This window comes from Polistes fuscatus, unplaced genomic scaffold (assembly GCF_010416935.1).
Source record: "Polistes fuscatus isolate 324 unplaced genomic scaffold, CU_Pfus_HIC Scaffold9, whole genome shotgun sequence".
Taxonomy (NCBI): domain Eukaryota; kingdom Metazoa; phylum Arthropoda; class Insecta; order Hymenoptera; family Vespidae; genus Polistes; species Polistes fuscatus.
The window spans coordinates 6,057,795-6,077,701 of record NW_025113173.1 but is presented as its reverse complement, the minus strand read 5'-3'; the positions used below and the strand labels follow the sequence as shown (position 1 = coordinate 6,077,701).

The window sequence follows — 19,907 nt, the reverse complement described above, 5'->3', positions numbered from 1 at the left end:
CCAAGGTTCTTCATTTTTCTTTTCAATATTTTTTCTTCTTTTTCTACACGTCCACGTACACGTACCCCGTATATATACAAACGTACAAACAAAACTATACATATTTCTCTTCCAATCGTTGTCCTTGCGTCGTCGTCGTCGTCGTCGTCGTCGTCGTCGTCGTCGTCGTCGTCGTCGTCGTCGTCGTCGTCGTCGTCGCGTGACGTTTTGCACTCCGAACAGGCGGGTTCTACAAGGTGTGTATGCGAGGGAAATAGATAAATAAATTGATAAATAAATATAAAGAAATACAAAGAAAGTGAGAGAGAAGAAAGCTATACAATCTTGTCTTGTTCTACAGTTACACTGTACATCTTTATCTGTAACATATTATAGAAATATAAATAGAATATATAAATGTATATTGAGTGTCTATACAAAGAAGAAGAGGAAAAAGAATATTTATATGTATATATATTTGTGTGGTGCAAAGGCTGATCTATTAATATTTATATTAATATTAATATTTATATAAACTGTTTGTTATCTAAAAGAAACAAAGATTGTATTAAAGAAGAAGAAGAAGAAGAAGAAGAAGAAAATATTGGAGTTTAGGATTCGTTGAAGAAAGTTGATCGCCCTCGCGTAAGATTCATTGATCTTTTTTCGATGCGAAGGAAGTGAAAGGAATGTGAAAGAGAAGGATACTCTTTGGTAGTTCGAATACAAAATTTAAATAAGAATAAGAAAAAGAGCGAGAGGAAGAAAAACGCGACGATAATATTGTTATTTCGCGTGCGAGTGAATTCGGTGGTCTCTTGCTGTCGCATGAGGTAAACGGTGAACAACAGGATGGGTTGTGGCCAGAGTAAAATTGGTAACATCTATACAAAGAACAAGAAGAACAAGAACAATAGCACCAAGAAAAATGGAGACTCTATACGTGAGTTATCATATTTTTTGATTTTCATTTCGTTTATTCGATATTTTTAATTTCATCGAGTAGGCTTTTTACCAAAATATTTTCATTTCGTTCGATTAGGTTAACCGATGAGCGTGGATAATCGGCTATCGTCTTTTTTGCTCGAGGAAATAAATATAAATTTGAATAAGATTTGGTATGATTTCAAAATGAAATATTTTTCTTACTTGGGTAGGTGTCATTTTGTTGCACCCTTTATATAATATTGCGAGGAACATCCATTGTTGACGTAATTGGCGTCGTTACTCCGTCAATCTGGTTCCGCCAAGTAATTGTTGGTTCGATGATTCTAATTAAACGGACGCGCGTTGATTAATCTCTATGCGCTGAACCGTCGACGTTCTCTATCCTCTATTCGCTTCTCCTTTCTAAACAGAAGTAGAAAGAGAGAGAGAGACGGGGACGGGGACGGGGGGGGAGGAAGAAAACTTATGATTACTTTCATAAGATTAATATGGTATTAATAGTCAGTGTACGAGAGATAACGATGATCGACGATCGATCAGAAATGAAAACTTTACTCGTTGCATAGATTTATCTTTGTTTCCAATTTTATTCGAATTTTTTTTGGATACACTTGTAACATTTAATATTATATAATTTATCATAGACAAAGCTTATCGCATATCCATTCTTGTATGATATTCGTTCTCTTATCGAAAATCATCGTCTACGCATCATACGCGATCTAATTTATTTGTCGTCCCTACTATCGATTGTTGTTGTTTTTGTATTTTAATAATATTTTTCGTGAAGAAACGTTACGATTTCCCTTCGAACGCTCGCGCGTCTCTCTTTCGAAGCTCGCAATGATTTCCCGAAGAAAATGCATTATTCGTAGGAACTGGGGTAGGGCGAGGAGGTAAGAAGGTGGTCCGAGGCTATTATTAATGTCGGTCATAGTTCTAAATTTTCTTTTCCCAATAATATTCGAATATTCCACCTACTCTATTTTGTCTTCTTCTTTGTTATATATAGTAAAGTTGTGAAATTAAATATAATAAACGCGAGATTAGAAGTTCGTTACCAGCTCTCGTAATCATCGTTTAAATAAAATAATAGTATTTGCGCGTGATAAAGTAGAAATCATTTAAACGAATTCATTTAAACGAACTTTAGCTGTCGATGCATTTCATTTTTTCGCACATTTTAAAATGTATGTATATTGACAACGTTTCAAGTACAGAGTTTTATACGAGTTATATTTAAACTTCGATCAAACTCGAGATGATCTATTAGTTTTGAAATGAACATTTTAAAAGAGAGATCTTATCTTTAAGATCTCACGTGGCTGAGCCGAATTAATCACGTTTTCGTACAAAAATCATGATCGTTAAGCGAAATCAGATAACATTGAAGCATCGCGCGTTATAATCGTTGAATTTCTTATTATATTAATTATCAATCATCTTTATGTATATATATCCTCAAGTGTTCTTTGACAATTTAACTTTGTTTTCGTCTAATCATTTATGCTTTGGTAGAAAAGATAACTATTACATGGTAATGTCGATCGATGTGTATACGCGTGTGCGTGTGCGTGCGCCGCGTGTATTTATATATCAAGCGTTAACGAATCGTTGCAGATTAAACTGGTACGAGACCGGATTCAAATCGTTTCATTTTTTTGTATTCGCACATTCTTTCTAATTAACTCATACACAGTGAAAGAGGCATGCGATCTTCAGACCTTAGTAATCGATATATTTACGTCGAGTCAAAATAGTATGTAGAAACAAATTTGCTCGTCGAAAAAAGAGGACAAAGTAGGAAATAGTAAATATAAAAAATATAAAGAGAGTATTTAAGTAGGAGTAATACGTAAGGTAAACAATTTTCGATTTTTTTTAGTTAGTTTAGAAAGAAATAGAATAGAAATTGATTTTTCTCCATAATCTACGCTTCGATCGTTTTATTCGATCCCCCATCACCGATAATAATAGAGAACTTATAACGTCTATGAAAACTATTTGTAACACAAAATGTTTATAACATTTAGTTCTAGATAACGGTATTAAACGGTATTCGAATAGATAGGTATTATTTGGGTTCAAATTTGGCGGCGATAAGGCGGCAAGCAGTCACGTGGTCGTTGTTCCAGTACCGCGCAGCCCTCCCTACTTGCTAGAGCGTTGACCAATCAGCGGTCTCGGTAGGTTTGGCTCCCCTACCATTGAAGTTGCGTGCGCAGCAAGGAGTCGCGCAGTAGAGCGTACATACGCCGGCGAGTAAGGACGCGAACGAACGCCCTAACGGTCGTAGGAGTACTACTCGCTTATTTACGTATAATCTATCGCGTAAAACGACGTCGTTTCGCGTACTCTTCGGTAAACAAGAAGAGAGAAGGAAGACTTTGACGGCGATATATAGGTGTAGTATACTCGTTCAAGGCCCGGGGGCCGATATCATCGTGCTTGGATAGTAGTTATTGTGGGAAGGCTCACTCAACTGTACGAACGAATCTAACGTGTGCCTACGTGATCCAACGAACGTGTATAAAAGCCATGCGTATCCCCGCTTTTAGTGTTTGTCTTGCTCCGATATTTCATCTGTGAAGAACCTTCTCGTTTTCATATTTTTTCAATATTTTTCCTCAATATTTTCTCATTTAAGAGCATTCGTCTCGTAACGTTATTTCGATATTAACGGGATATTAACGGGATATTAACGAGATATTAACGAGATATTAACGAATTATCGAGGATACCGATCGATTCGTATTTTTAAAAAGTAATATATTTACGAGTGTTCGCTTTGAAAGAAAAACTTCCAAAACAGACTTATCGTTAGACTTTTTCTTTTGAAAATACGTTACAAACTGTGATCAAAGTGGAAGGGCATGTGGCATCCTGTTTTCTTATGCTTCCTCCCCCTAAGAGGGAAGCTTCAACAATACCGATTAAACGTCGAACTCGCAGGAAATCGTCCTTGCCTACCTCGAATTTAGAAAACAAGGAAACAGGCGCCAAGATGTGGCTTAAGGTTCTCAGACAAAATATTTCGCATCTGGCTCGCAGAGCTAAGGGTAAGAACATTCTAATCTATTTTTTTACTTTTATTCTTTCTATTTCCTTCCGTTAACTAACCTTCGCGTAACGTCGGAATTCTCTACCTCTATCTTTTCCTGCTTTCGAACTCGATCGGAAATATTCCAAACAGATGCCATTTTGTATTCTACTATGTCGAATTTTAACGCTTTCAAATATTCCTTTTTTCTAGCTCATTTATTTATTTCTTCCTCCCCCTCTCTCTTTCTCTCTCACACTTTTTATCTTTATCGTTATTTTATTTCATTTAGTCAAATTTATTGTTTCTTTTATTTATTTGTTTAGTCTGGTTAGAGATAAATCTGCAAATCATTTTGAATTGATATTTTCTCTTGAAATTCAATCTGCTTTACTCGCACACACGCACACACACACACACACACACACACACTTCTATACATGCGTGTATATATATATGTGTATTTTCATGCTTCAGATACAAGAAGACGTATTAGAGAGAATAAAAGCGGAAGCTTACTATTTTTAGCTGATTACCATGGTATTCTCTCTCTCTCTCTCTCTCTCTCTCGGACATCGATCGATCTCTTATTCGAGTTGCTAAATTTTTATATTTCTTCATTTAATCTTGTATCATTAATGAGAATAATATAATCGATATATTTTAATTTATATAAATTTTATTCAAAAACAATTAGGTCAAGTTAACAAAATTCAGGAACGCTTATTGCATTTAATTAATTTTATATCATTTTGTGGTTTATTAGATTAAAAAGCTTGGCCTAATTAATATTAAATGTGCCAACCAGTTTTAAATTTGGATTTACAGTTTTAGAAAATATGAATTTCTTCGATAACAAATTGCTATTTAATTTGCTATAGTTTTGACAAATATACGTACACCATCCTTAGGTTTACCGTTTAATTTATAAATTAATCGATCAAATTATTTTTGTAAATTAATATCTCGGGCAGAATAGATTATATATCTTTGAATGCATTTTTTCCGTTACCACATATATATTATGTATTCGAGTCAACTTATGTTGTTGCATTTATGTTAGCTTCGAAGCCGATCGATATCGCGAAGGAGTTCGCGTGCTGGGTCAACGTAAAAGTAAAACAAAAAAATATCGAAAGAGAGTAGGGCGAAGAATAAGAGAGAAGAGTTATTTTCTTTAATATTATTATTTTGAAATTGACATTAAAAGGAATGAACTCGATAATATCTTCTTCGTACGTGCGGCGGCGGCGGCAGCAACGACGACGACGACGACGACGACGAAGACGATGACGACGACGAAGACGATGACGAAGAAGCTTCTAAACTCGAGATTAGGCGTCGTCTAATTTGAGGTCGTCTCGCGTTTCGCTTCGTAAAAGCAAATCGTGGAATTCGCATTCGCGTTGCATCTCGCGTGTGACTCTCTCATTCTGACTCATACTAGGCAGGCACATAATGTTTTTTTATTAATCCTCTGTTTGTTCGCATAAGCGCGTATTCAGCTTTTCTTTTATTAGCCGTTGTCTAATCGATATTTTTTTTTGTCGCGCAAAAAGTAGATTTTCACCGTATTTGTCTTTTTCGGGTCGATCTGATTCACAGAAATGCGCGAAATATACGAAGAAGACCATATCCGCGATCGTTGACCGGGATTCCGCGCTATAGCATATGGAAATCGTTGAAAACCTTTACGACTCGTATTCCATTTTTCTCTTTTATTATTTCTCAGTCTTTTTTTATTTTCTACAAGTCGATCATCTTCTATATCGCGTACATACGTACATATGTTTGCTAATTAATCGGACAATTTAAAAACAGTTACGTATTTTCATACCGTAAGGTAAGAACATTTTACGACAATTTTTGTATTTATTCTTACCATTGAAATACGTCATCCACGCGCGCGTACGCATAGAGCGAGAGAGAGAGAGAGAGAGATCAAAAACTTAGTACGTAGTCGAACGAAGAACGTCAAGGCTAGATTTTTTAACGTCTAGACGACAATAACGCGAGATCAGCTCAGATTAAATGTTTTCTACCTGCCATGTGACGCATATAATTATTTCTAAAAGAATCTCTTCCCTTTAGTCGTGCTTAAAAAAAAAAAAAGGGTTGGCCCATTTAAAGTTTAGCTTAGGTACATAACGGCGACTATTCCGATGATACGTGACGATAGTCACGAAGCATTTCAACGCTTCCTCTTATTTTTCTTCTCTATTATGTTATGTATTACGTTAGACGATATCGAACTCTAACCAAGCGTATTTATTATTTTCCTTTTATCTATCCGTCTAAGTAGGTATCTAGATAATCCCTTAATTTCTATTTTTATCTTCTTTTATAGGTCGACTTTTGTCGTTATCTAACGTAACACGTATGGTGTCCTATTTAAAAAGAATATTCGTATTTTATCTCTATTTGTTCGATTAATTACATATATATATTTCATGATAAATAAAATGAAAAAGAGATATTTTTCAAGATCGCTAAGGCTTACTTTTCTATATAGAATCCTAAATTGTAAGTTTAGAAATATATCGATAGTCTTTGGAAAATATGTTTGAAAAACTTTGAAAAAGATTCATCAATTTTGAATAGCACGTAGGAACTTTCGAATAGAAATGTTTACTTTGGAATGATTGAATAATTAAAATAGGACACTAAGGGGGGTCGGGTGATTAGGGCGCGATTATTTATAGAAAAAAAAAAAAAAAATAAAAAAAGAAAAGAAAAGAAAATGGTTGAAAAACGTTACATAAGGAAGACTCTCTCGAGTATGTAATGGAGTTTAAAAGAGTATTTCGGTCTGGCATATAGCTAGGATTGAAATTTCTCCTACGAATTCGATTCGACCTCGTTTTATCCGCTTACTTCTATCATCTCTATCTTACTCGTACATACATGCACGCATATAGAGGGTTGTAAAAGTTTGCTCCAATTGCAGCGTTATCCTCTTCGTTGAGAAACGTATGCGCGTGTAGGGTTTCTTCATAAAAGCATTCGTTTCAAAGGGAAAAGCACCCCGCGAGAGAAAACACTCTGTTTAGATTTATAATGGCGGAATGAAAAAAAGATGGTATCATTGTCTCGCCTCGATCAAAATTGCTCCCTTTTTTACCTTTCTTCTTTTTTTTTCTTCTCCCGCCCTTTTACTATTCTCCCTTAGCGACGATTTCTCTCCGTAACAATAGCCGTAGGAGAGAAAAGTCTACCGAGATCGCTGGGATGATTCTTGAGAAGCGGATTTCAATTTAATTACAAAGAAGGATAGGAAGGATGTTAATCGGCGTCTACGAGAATTAGAAAATCAATTTATATCGAATTATTTGTTTTTGCTTTTTTTAGTTTAGTTTTTTTAGTTTTACGAGATATCTATTAAGATAAAGATAATAATTAATAGGAATCGATAGGAAAAAAGTTGGCACGCGAGCACCCCGGTGGTTACTCGCCTCGCGGCAGCGGCGGCGGCAGGGTTGCATGCCGGAAGGGGTAAAACGCGAGCACGTGCTACTTTAGTTTCTTATTTCTTCCTATCTTTGTTCGGGCGGCAAGTGCATTTCGGAATGCATTTATCTCTATCGGTCGACGACGCGACGCGCGCACATTCTTCCTTTACTTTTTTTTTTATTAACACTTTTGCGAAAAATAATGAAAACGCAAAATCGTTCGTTTATCTTTTTCCTTTTATCTCGGCGCGATGCCAACATTAATCTCGCGTAAAAATAATGTTCCGATTTTTGTCGATACTCATAATTCTCGAGTATGATCTATGCGCGTTATTTGCGATTATGTTATCTCGCGTATCCAAAGATATATTTTGTGGTTTACATTAGAATCGTCTATAAATAAGAATACAAGGTCCAGACTTGAAAATATCTCTCTTCGTATTTACAATGTATCGAAACGAAAAAAGGACGTACGTGTTTTTTTTCTCGTTGCCTGATTTTTACATACATATCCATGTATAATCTGTACATTTAAAAACAGTAGCGAGAGAGAGAGAGAGATAGGCTTGTTATCATATCACCACGCGTTATCTTTACTTTAGTCGTTAGGTCGTTCTTCGTAATCGTTCCTAAGGTCGCTAATCGCATATTTTTAGTCTTGTTTTACAAATCGTGACTTCATCTCGCAACACATATATATTTATTTATAGAAATAGAGAGAGAGAGAGAGTCGATTGTTTCTGTCGTCGTCGTCGTCGTCATCGTCGTCGTATCACTTTCGAGGGAAACCAGTAGGGACCATATCGGTAATTTGAAACACCGTTGACCGTCGTCGGTATCCTTGTGCCATTCGATAGATTGCAACAACTTTTCTTTCCATCTTTTCATTACATCTAAACAATACGATTCATTTGACGATACATTTCGTCGACAAATTGTAATCCTTTTATTTTTCGATCGACCAAATGGACAATGCACTTTCGTCGCCTTTCGCATTTTCGACAAAGGCTCGTAATATTCATTTTATTCGTTTCTTCTATAAGTATTTTCCGCGAGACATTTTTTCTAATTGACGATAATTTGATATAAGAGAAAAGATGGCGGGAAAAGGTATAATTCGAGATGTCTAATGATTCATAATTGGTATCGAAGATTCGTATTCTTATCGAACGGGAAAATAGCGTAATTCGAGGGAGATTTCGTTGTCGTCGAGAAATCCCGCCGCGACCAATGCGATGATTCATTAGCAACGTTTAATAAAATGAATCATCGATTTCTCAACATCGACGAAAGGCTTTTCTTAATAAAAATACGAAAAAATCTATCGGAAGAATAGAAATGGAATGAGAAATTGTTCAAATTACTTATACGAACCCATTCGATCCATTTCGCATTAGAATAATCATATTTTGTCGGAATCTAATTGTAGAAGACAAAAAAATAATGGCAATATTTTGTTGCTCGTAACGTTCTCTTTTACATTATCGTTTTAATGCGAGAGATGAAAAAGGTCAAGATATATTTAGGACGATCGATTATTATTATGTGAGAGAGCCGAGTAGACGGGACAACACCGATTTTTCCTCAATTCTGCAAAGTCCTACTACGAGGAAAGAAGATCATACGCGAATGTATGCTTTTTATCCTTTTCTCATGATCGTCGTCGCGTCGTCTCCAAAATTGCGTTCTAACGGGATTTAATAATAATCATCGTTATTAGGTATAGCTTTTTATATCGTTATCATGTTTATCCGTTAATAGCAATAAACGCGTAACAAGAATCTTGACCGATAATCTAAATACACAAAGAGAGGATTATTATCGTTCCGACCAACGGATCGAACGTTTTCCATTTCTCTATCCATCTCTCCCTTTTCCTCGATAGGGAATAATGGAAATGATTTCGTACGAAATCAATAGATACGAGATATAATATGTTTGAGTACTAAGCACATCTCCCCGATGGACTACTTTTCTTCCTATTTATTTGATTTCATAATAAATCGTTATGAAAGATACGAAAATAGAAGACCTCCGAGAAATTCTTATACGTCTAGTCGATATAATTCAACGTGTGTTGGTTAGATTTACTATATACCACCGCTAGTTGTATTAAAAGAAAAAAAAAACATATCTAATATTTCGTTGTTATTTCTATGTCGACGGGGTTAAATCGACGTTGATTTATTTATAAATTTAGATAATAATCGAAGTTAGTATCGATCGAATAAAAAATTCCAAATAAAAAATAGTTAAAAGATGACTCTTCTTCTTCTTCTTCTTCTTCTTCTTTTTCTTCTTAGGACTTTGACACGAACGCGTCTAGTAGAATAATTGCCATTCTTCCGACAGGTTGCAATGCTATTAACGGACTCGTTCAAAATATAAATAGCTATTAAATCGTAATACGTAATCCGTAGCTTGTGGTAGTCGGTGCATTATTATTGCAATAGCAAGCGCATTGTTGCATTGTTCGCGATTTATTCACCTCGTTTCGTTCGCGTATGTTGCACGTGTTACACGCGGGTAAATCTCCCGCAATTAGAGCGATCCTTGCGGCCTCGTATTCGCTTCTAGGCGGCACACTGGAATCGTAATTACGTCGAAGACGTAAGGGCGAAGCCTAGATTCGAGATAAATCCTATTTTAGTTGTTCGGATCATTTGGGTCGCGTCGATCGATTACCGCGAATAAATTCTTCTACTTTCTTTATACGAATTTATTCGAGATGAAAAATGTTCACGGGTGCCCATATCGTATCGTTAGAAATAAATGAATGCAATTACGCGTTGGCGACGAAATAATTAACGTCGAACTCGAATTTTCTTTCGGAAGGTTACTTTCGTTATCTCGCATAATAGTATTCCATTTAATTGGAATTGTCTTTTATATGACAGAAACTTAGAAGAGGAGGATAAGAGACGCTCTTATTCCAATGAACCGAAAGTGTGTCTGGCGCACGCGCGCTATATGAATTTATTAAGCGCACCGCGAGTCGATGAAATTATAGCCTTCTCCGCGACCGCGTTCCCTTTTTAAATAATACATGAACCCATTGGCCGGGCATTCGTCGGGTTTTACTTTCCTACTCCCCTTTGACCGGAAATCAACGTACGGATCACCCCTTTGCGTATAATTCGAGTATAGGATGGGCCAAAAGTTCCTTCCAATGATTTTCCAAATGGAGAAACAAATAATTCTTAGGCGAGTTATCCTACAAATTACAAACGCGACGTAAAGTTCCACGTGGGGCGATCGTCGCGTCGTATATCGCGTATATCACGATTTCGTTGTTTTTACAAATGTTTTGCTTCTTTTAGAATGGAAACGCGCACGCTTGTAATTTAGGGAATACTCGAGAAAGCTAAACTTTAGATTATTTTTATCTCGGCTGATTAACGATCGTTATCTTATCGCAATGGAAGTCGATAGCTCGCGTTTTAATATTCGTCAAAGTTAGAGTCAGCAATAACGCGTAGGTGGGTTCTACGAGGAGAAACCCTTTGATCGATATGTCAGCGAAATGAAACGATTCCTGGAGCTTTTTTAATAATTGGTAATATCGAGAAAATATATTTATTCGTCTACGTAACATTCGTAGATGTCGCAAATTTGATTTATCTCGAAATTATTTAATCAACCGTCATAAGGACACGTTTAAAGTTCATCCTATTTAACTTTTGATTGCTCTCGATGAAGTTGACCCTAATTTCGTTGTTCGCAGTTTGTTCGAGCACCGATCTCCCGCGACGACGTTTTCCTTTCTTCAAAATTGACCCTCTTGCGTCGTTTCCAAATAATTTCTTAACTCTTACCAAGTTTTTCTTTGCACTGTACTCTCTTCGGGATTCTACTTCGGTGGAACCGTATATCCCGCGCAACAAGTAAGTTTCTTCTTCGATGAATCCGTTCGAAGTGCGTACGATGTAAACGTATTCTCGTCTAGAGGATTGTCCCGTCGAGCTTCGCAGGGGAAAGTTCTATCTTCGATGGAAAAGAAAAAGAGAGTTTCGATGGAAAATATTTCGGAGATTTCGATATTATTTTTTTTGAAAAGACTTTCTCTAGAAGTTCTTTAACGAGATCGAACTAACATTCGTAGAAAATTTGCGGATCTACTTTTCCTAGGTTGTCGCAATCGTTTGCTACTAGATTTCGCGGTGTAGAAAATTTGTTGCATCATTCCAAGTGCATCGGTCGGAAAACATACGAAAGATAAAATAAAAATATACAAAATTACAGAGATGAAAGAAGCGTATAACGTTATTGCGTCATTTTCGTATTTAGATGTTTCATAGGGATGGATCTAAGTGCATTAGCGCTAAGTCGTATGTAATCGATGACTGTAAAACTAACTGAAATGTTCGCGTATAATATGCAAGCCTCTGACGTAAATTTACGCGCGTGCCTTTGCTAAATATAAATTCCGTTCACCAGCACCTAGCGATTGTTAACGTCACCGGAAAGAAAGGGAAGGATAGAGCGTTATGCCTTAAATGAATTTGGAAAAGGTGTAATCTACGTGCGCCCATATGCGCCCATATGCGCCCACCGTGCACAACCGAGCAACCTTTCTTTGGAATAATTCAAGATTTTTCGAGAGAAGAAAATTTGCGTGGCAAAGTGCAGGGCAAAGTGCACGGCAGCGGCAAAGTCGTCGATGGTTTAGAAATTGGCGTGTCGCGTCTGCGCGAAGATCTCCGTTTCAATGTTCTCTCATTTAATACCGCTCTGGACGAGGTCAAAGTTTATGTGCATACGCGCGTACAACTAAAGTGCTTTTATTCGCGAGATATACGACCGTATCGAAAACACTGACATCTAAATGCTACGAAATATTGTTCGATATTTTTTTCGCTAAAATCCCTATGTAACGCGTATAACGATATTTGACGAATGAACGAGAAAAAGAACTGGCGCAAAATTTCTACTTATTATTTTCTCTATACGTATTTCTGTGCGCGGAGACATCGGAATACATCTGACTTTTCGTTCCCATGCAGTCACATGTCCTCGACATATTTATCGCGTGCAGCCACGCGGTAGAACGTGCTCGCGCCGACTCGCATGCACGAAATACGCTATCTCGAGCGTACATATATGTATATACGTACATTTATATGCAATCGCATTAAAATTGACATCGATAACGCGTAACGCGCGACAAGCGTCAAAGAAATCCCCCTAATCAATCGTTCGGTCGAGATCGTTAAGAAGAAGAATACACCGTTCATCTTCGACTTCCGCTTTTTAATCCGTTTATTTGCACTAGTTGTAAATTTATGTACGTTGCGCGTATGCGTGTGTCGAAGTTTTTTCGTAAAAGGATCGCGCGAACGTCTCGTTTAGGATTATTTGTCTCCTGGATATATCTTATCGTGATTTTAGCCTTGAACCTCGTTTTAACCTCGTTGGTTAATAACGAGAATATTCGTGGTAAATCGTTTGGAAAAAAGTCATGTTGGATCCTTGTAAAATAAAATGTTGGTATGTAAATTTCGGTAAAATGATTCGAATTACGATGAAATTTTGGCATCCATCGCGCGTAGGCGTGTCGGTAGGAATTTCCAAATCGCGCGCTTATGTATGCATCCCCGTGTATGTATGCGTATAGACGATACATATTTAATGCTTATACGTAAATAGATATATTTATAAATGTGTATATGTATTTAAATACGTATGTAAGTACGTATGCGTTGACCTTCGGCACGATGCCAAGGAGGGAGAAGTACTATCAAAAACCAATGGGAGTGAATGAAATTCTAAATACTCTTCCTTTCTTTTCTTTTTTTTTTTTTATTTTATCCGCAAATTTCAATAGATATCACGATTTTGGACGTTAGGTCTGCGAGATGTTTTAGAAAAATATTATACGCGATGCTCGTAGACGAATATTTTACGTTTTGTTCATTCTAATAGAAAGTTTAGATAATGGGAAATAGTAGAAATATATTTTTAGAATGAATAAGATTTTATACCATTAGTAATAGACCAATGGAAATAATTTTAGAACGCGTATATTATAATATAATCGAGTAATAGAATGATAAACGATATTTTTAGAATCAAGAGGGTTTCAAAGGGTTTCGAGCTTAGCGTAGAAACGATTTGTTTTCGATCAAACTATTAAAACATTTGTTTGAAAAAAGGAATGAAATTTGTTGTTTGTCGAGGCTCAAAACTTTTCAGCGAATCAACGTAACATTTCGATAAGCTAATAAATTGATTACACCGCGATAATACTCGATAGTATCGAATTAAATAAAATCATATAGAAGCTTATCTCGCAAGCTAATCGTGAAAATGATCAAAACTTGAATATAAAGAAAAATGACGATGAGAAAGGCATATCGAACATGCGATTTCTGTTATCTGTAGATTTGCAACGAATGCGTTTATACGATATCAAGATAATACAAATGAATTTGACGCTTCCAGGTAAGATAGATAAGAACTGTATGCGAACTGTATAAGAACTTGTAAGGTGCGCGAAAAACGTCAAAGTTATTCGACAAAAATGAATTCTAATTTTGTCGAAAAGATATTTCCCGACAAACGTTTTCTAGCTCGTTTCACCTGTTGCAGTGGTAAGATTAGTTCTTATTCGTCGAAACAACAAACATATCGAATTCCGTGATAAGAAAGCAAAATATTAGATAAATATCGAATGTCGAGCGAAGGTTTTTTATTTTTTTCTCGTTAATTTTTATCGAAGTATAATACTTTGATATTATCAACGCGATGGAATCGGAAAATGGAGTTACGTTGAATCGTTAAAGAAATTTGTCAGTTTCTTCGGCAAAAAGTCGTTTGCCGACGCGACGGGAGAAGCGCGAGTTCCGTTATTCCGTTATTCCGCGTAGTTTAATTAAGTAGAAGAGATCGGACAATGTTAGGTAACTAGGCTCTTGTCCATACTGTTTTTCATTTTCTCGCGGGATCATTTTTGAAAATAAAATTTATTATAAATGCACGAGCGAGAGACAAAAGTCGCGTTCGCTTTAAAACTTGGACACCGATCCTTGGTTGTGCGTTACGCCATTTGTAAATCTATAATTAAACGATGGAAGTTGCGTACCCAATTGGAACAATTTCTAACTATTTGTAACTATTCTCATCGAAGAAATGTTTTATCGAATCGATAGACAAATGACGATACTAATTGTAAATCGACAAAAAATCCTGGCTTACTATTTTTATTCTTTCATTTTAATCGTTAAAATATCATTTTGAGAAACTTTAGTTCAGTTCCGTTATTGAAATTGAAATGCCGATATTGAATCTGCGAATCAATGGCCGTTCGTTTTTGTATCATGATCGATCGATTAGATTTCCATACTCGTTACGCGTTTCCGCGATTTCATTATTCGGATTCACTTTACTCCACTACGTTAGTAGCGAATCTCACAATCGGGTAGAAACGTTCGTATCCGCTTGTACGTCATTTTTATTGGCAGATAAAAAATAATGCGCAAGAGAGAGAGAGAGAGAGAGAACAAATACGATTAATTATTAAATATTTCATCGATCGATCAATTATACGATTGCCATAAATACAAATGTAAAAATATTGAATGTCGTTGTCAATCGAAATTTCTGATAAAAGTAACATTCGTAATTTTAATACTTCCTTCTTTTTGCTTTTATTTGTATTTATCGAAATATTTCTCGAAATATTTCTCGAAATTGAATAAATACAACGTTTCCCTGTAATAATTGCATTACCACCAACTAATACAACTGCGATGCTATAATCGTGTTTGTATCCGCTAAATATAACTGTCTAAACATGTTTACGCAAAGAATGGCGCCTTCGTAAATACGCACATATATTATAGATACGATACATGCATCTGAATTTTACATATGCATCATGTATGGATAACACGCATTTAAAGAATCATGAAATCCACGACGATGATATTATCGAAGTAACTTCATTTAATAGGAATTCACTGGAAGAGATTAGATATCGAACGATATTTAACAAACGCGTGCAGCTTGTCAAATTTCTTCAATGAAAGATCCAAATCAAGTTCAAAACTTGAAAGAAACAAATGAAAAATCATTCCAGTCGATAATTCGCTAATTATCATATCGAGGTGGTGGGGTATCGTCGTCTTTAAAAATATTTAATTTTCTTATTTTTTTTTTTTTTTTTTTTTTTTTTTTATACAATGTTTTAAGAAACAAACATTCTCGATCAAACGTATTATTTTTTGTTTGTTCGTTTTATTGCATTCGTTATATAATGAAAGACTTTGCGAACAATTATGATAACAATTGATCGTTTTTTGTCATTTTTAAAAGAACAAAGATAAATAATAATACGTTTTTGCATCTTTTACAATAGACTTTGGTATCGTTACCATTGACAGCTGCATTCTCTTATCTGCATTTTGATAAATAAATGCTAAAAAAAATGTGTTCTTTTCTTTCTCCTCCGACTTCTTTCTTGTTATAATATGTACTTACGTTAGTAAAATAATTATTTCAAGCTTATATTTCTTTATAAAGCGAATGTATTTCATTTTGTAATGTTGTACATATTATGTACAATTGATTACGGGACTATGACACGAGTACGTTGGAAAAACTTGTAAAAACTTGTAATTAATAAACAACTAATAATCGTTTGAGAACTTTTGTTAGGGGGTTCTTTTTTGCTTGAAATTTAAATGAAAATATTCAAACTTGACAATTTTAATTTCGTCTAAAATAAGATGAAGAAACTTAAGACACCGTGGAACGTATACGTTGTTGTCAGATTTATTTACGTTTCATTGTAATACGAGTTCATTCTCCTTCTGTTCTTGCTTGGCGTGCCAATGAATGGACCACGTGCATGCTATCGCAACGAGAAACTTTACGGAACGCGAGAGAGAGAGAGAGAGAGAGCACGAGAGCATCCGTTCTTTAAATGACATACATATGTATTCAAATATCAAATTTCATATATTTATTTGTCGAAAACCAAGGCACACCCCCCACGTACGCACTCATAGTTCGATATGTTTGATAATAAGCAATGTTTTACGAATAAGTTAGAAAGGATTTTGATCTACTCGCTCTTGCTAGAGGGAGTATCTATTTTTGATCGAGTAAAATGTCACGAATTTTTCTCTCATCTTCCTTTAACTGTCTCATATTGCAAATCTCTTCTTAACGATAAGATTAAGCTTGTTTACCAGTTGCATTGTTGAACTTTGCACCGTTCGCTCGTCGACTTAGTTAGTTTAGCGTGCAAATAATGAGGAAAAGCGGCAAATTTAAAGATATCTGGTAAAAACGCGAAAGAATCATAGAAACGCCTAGAGCGAGTGTTAACACTTTTAAACGGGAGTTATTTGTCAATTATAGCAATAATAATTGAGTGCTTTGATTTTTCTCTCTTGTTTATCAAAATAATGTGAATTTCGCGATTTATTTTTACAGGCAGCACGTCTGTCGAACCAAAGAACGGTAACGGCAATGCCAAAGGAAACAAAACTAATAACAACGGCGTCGAGGTCAATAGAAACGAAGAACAAAATGGTTCGAGCGATATAAAAAATCAAGCTAAGAAGAAACCGAACGCGGCTGGAAGCGGACCACTGCTACAACAAGCGTGAGTTTTCATCATACCTATTATTAAATAGTCATTTTGCTTTATAAACTAATGGGGATTTCATTCCTATATCTTACGATTTATTTTTATTTTCAGAGAGATATCTACCAGTCAATTGGATTTCTTCAAGATGCTTGACGAAAAAATTGAAAATGTAAGTTGCATTCGAATAATGAAGCAACATTTACGTTACGAAACGAAAAAGAATCGTATCATAGCGGCGTAGCATTATATTATATTAGAATCAGGCCATGCGAGAAAATGGTGTGTGTGTGTGTTTTTAACACGAGGGGAACCTTCCTTTAGCCTCATCGCGATAACAACGTTCATTCGTTGATTTACCAATTACCACATTTATTTACCAATAGAACAAAATTATCCAATAGAAAAAGAACATCAATCTAATAGTATGGAAATCGTAATAATCTATTAATAATATCAAATCTAGTTGAATTATTTGTCTTTCATTGCGTTCGTTTTATTTGTTTTCAGGGTCCCGATTACGACGAGGCTCTCGACTCGACGAACAGAGCCGAACACGTATCGAATCTTTTACGTCGATGGGAATTAGCGAGCGTAACGTGGTCGTCTAGCGTGTCGGACCTCGATCAAGCATCCTTGTCCAATGAAAGGAATCGTAATTCAGCTTTGAGTACTTCGAGACAAAGTCTCAGTGCTAAGGATCGCGAGGGTATGCGAAACATCGTTGGTGGTAGGCCAGAGAGCGCACCAATTTTTATGAGAAACGCCAATCGAGTGGATGGTCTTCAGGAGACCCATTGTCCCTCGCCAAACATGCCAAGACACGTTCTAGAATCCATAACGCAGAGTCCAACGCAAAGTTTGAAAAATGTCACGCCACCGGGAAGCTCCCCGACTAGTTTGCGTTATCAGGATAGTTTCAAGGAATGCAACGCTAATCAAATACCGAGTAAAACAACGAGCAAACTTCATTACGGATCGCAGAATCCGGTAAACGGGGAATACGTAACTCAACAGGCTCTCTATCGCGAACAATATCTTCAACAAACTGGCATAATCGTTCCATCGTCTCAATACTCGGCTGAGTCACCAGGTGGCAACGTACTCAGAAATAATCCGTTCGTTCAACAATTTCAAATCGGTAGTCCCCAACATTTCTCGGTACCGAGAAAACGAGGCTTCAATGCCGCCCAAATGACGTGACAAGGATTGACACGGACGACGAGATAAGACTGAACACGATTCGCAGGAATTACTTCTTGTGAAAGAAACAGAGCTATAATGGAACAGAGAGAGAGAGAGAGAGACAAAGAGAGAGAGAGAGAGAACTGGAGAAAGAATGCACAGAATGAGAAAAGAAGGATTCTTCTAAATGGGTCTTCTTCTCTGAGATACTCGCTCTTAATCCTCAGCTCGCGTTCTTCAACTTCTTGTACTTTATAGGTGCTTGCGCTGTCGATAAGAACTTTTCTCGAGATGTTAAGAAGAAAAATGGTGGTAGCGGAGGAGAGGTGGTAGTGGCCTAAGGATTCAAAACGTGATTGGATCGACGATTGAAAGAAACAAAGCCAAAGTAATCAGGAGGAAACATCCTACGTACGAAAATTCGCATCGAGTCTAATCAAACGGATTGATTTCTTTCTTATACGTATAAAGTGCCAAAAAGAATGCTCTACGTAAAATCAATCTTTCGACGTGAAAACGAAATACTCTTCTACTTCGTGATCGTGTATAAAACTATTATCGTGTAAGAACTATAACGGAAAAAGAAAAGATAAGAAAATTTTTAAAAACCCAAAAAAAATAAATTTTTCGATGTGCGTACGATACGAAATTGTCGTCCGTTACTTTTATTCTCCTTTTTCTAATCGATGGAAGAACACCTCTTCTTACGAAACAAACGAAAAGAAAAAACCGATTATATTAAATAAAAAAAAAAAAAAGAAACACAGATTTTTCGAGAAAAGCGAAGCCTTTTTTGTATTGATGTAGTAGCGATGATGATGTATCCTTGAGATATACATAATATACATATTATACATATACATATACATGTGTGTTGTACGCTGCGTATATGATTAAAAAGAAATGAGTCTGTGTGTGAGTATACGTATGCGAGCAACGAAAAAGGAATATACAATATTATGAAGACGATAGTATGACAAAAAGAAAAAAGAAATAAGGAAGGAGAGAGAGAGTAAGAGTAAGAAAACGTATTATATTATAAAAATCATTATACATACGTGTATATAATATACATAAATACATATACTTGTATGGATATATATGTATGTACATATATATTCATATCTATATATTTAACTTAAACGTGATGACTGTATATTTATATGTTGACCATGTTAAGAGTTAACGATATATATAGTTGATGATGAGAGTTTTATATTTCATGTTAAAATACGCTCTATATATACTGTAGAGAAATCACGAACATATTTAAATAGATACATACATACATACATACATACATACATACATACATATACGCATACACACACGTATTATACATAAAAACACAAGACGCAAACAATTTTAATCGAAATCGCTACATCACTGTCGAATTGTGATTATACGTTTTGTTCTGTTGAACAACTTTTTTTTACAAATAAAATTCATTATTTCACCCCGACTATTCTATAGTAAACGACAGAAATAATACTTTTCTTGTATAATGTATAGTTAAACGTCGTTCCGTTTTCGGATAACGAAAAGTTTTTTTAAATTTAATTTAACAATTTCTTTTCAAGACCAAGTTATTTATAGTTGGTGCTAACTAATGATGCGTTGTGGAAAAAAAATAATCATGTCGTAATCCGATTTATTAACATACTAATAGGATTAATGGTGTCCCAGAACTCTTACAATACGAAACTAATCGTAT

General features: G+C 35.7%; 1 protein-coding gene across 2 annotated transcripts; it reads left to right on the top strand.

The window, feature by feature from the left end:
• Positions 1 to 184: 184 nt before the first annotated feature.
• LOC122525368 (myb-like protein I) lies at positions 185 to 19,176 on the top strand. 2 transcript variants are annotated; one of them, XM_043648114.1, is made up of 5 exons: positions 185 to 236; positions 534 to 922; positions 16,855 to 17,026; positions 17,123 to 17,180; positions 17,519 to 19,176. In XM_043648114.1, exons 2-5 carry the CDS (start codon positions 832 to 834, stop codon positions 18,209 to 18,211), a joined length of 1,014 nt encoding a protein of 337 aa, XP_043504049.1. In that variant the 5' UTR covers positions 185 to 236; positions 534 to 831; the 3' UTR covers positions 18,212 to 19,176. The 2 variants fall into 2 exon arrangements, with proteins under 2 accessions (XP_043504049.1, XP_043504048.1); XM_043648113.1 differs by lacking the exons at positions 185 to 236; positions 534 to 922 and adding an exon at positions 2,995 to 3,986.
• The last annotated feature ends 731 nt before the right edge of the window (positions 19,177 to 19,907 follow it).

Excerpts from the sequence above, each read along its gene's own strand:
- LOC122525368 (XM_043648113.1), top strand. The coding sequence starts at position 3,821 with ATGCTTCCTCCCCCTAAGAGGGAAGCTTCAACAATACCGATTAAACGT. Across the intron at positions 3,987-16,854 it reads TCTGGCTCGCAGAGCTAAGG|GCAGCACGTCTGTCGAACCA; the intron begins GTAAGAACATTC and ends TTATTTTTACAG. Across the intron at positions 17,027-17,122 it reads GGACCACTGCTACAACAAGC|AGAGATATCTACCAGTCAAT; the intron begins GTGAGTTTTCAT and ends TTTTATTTTCAG.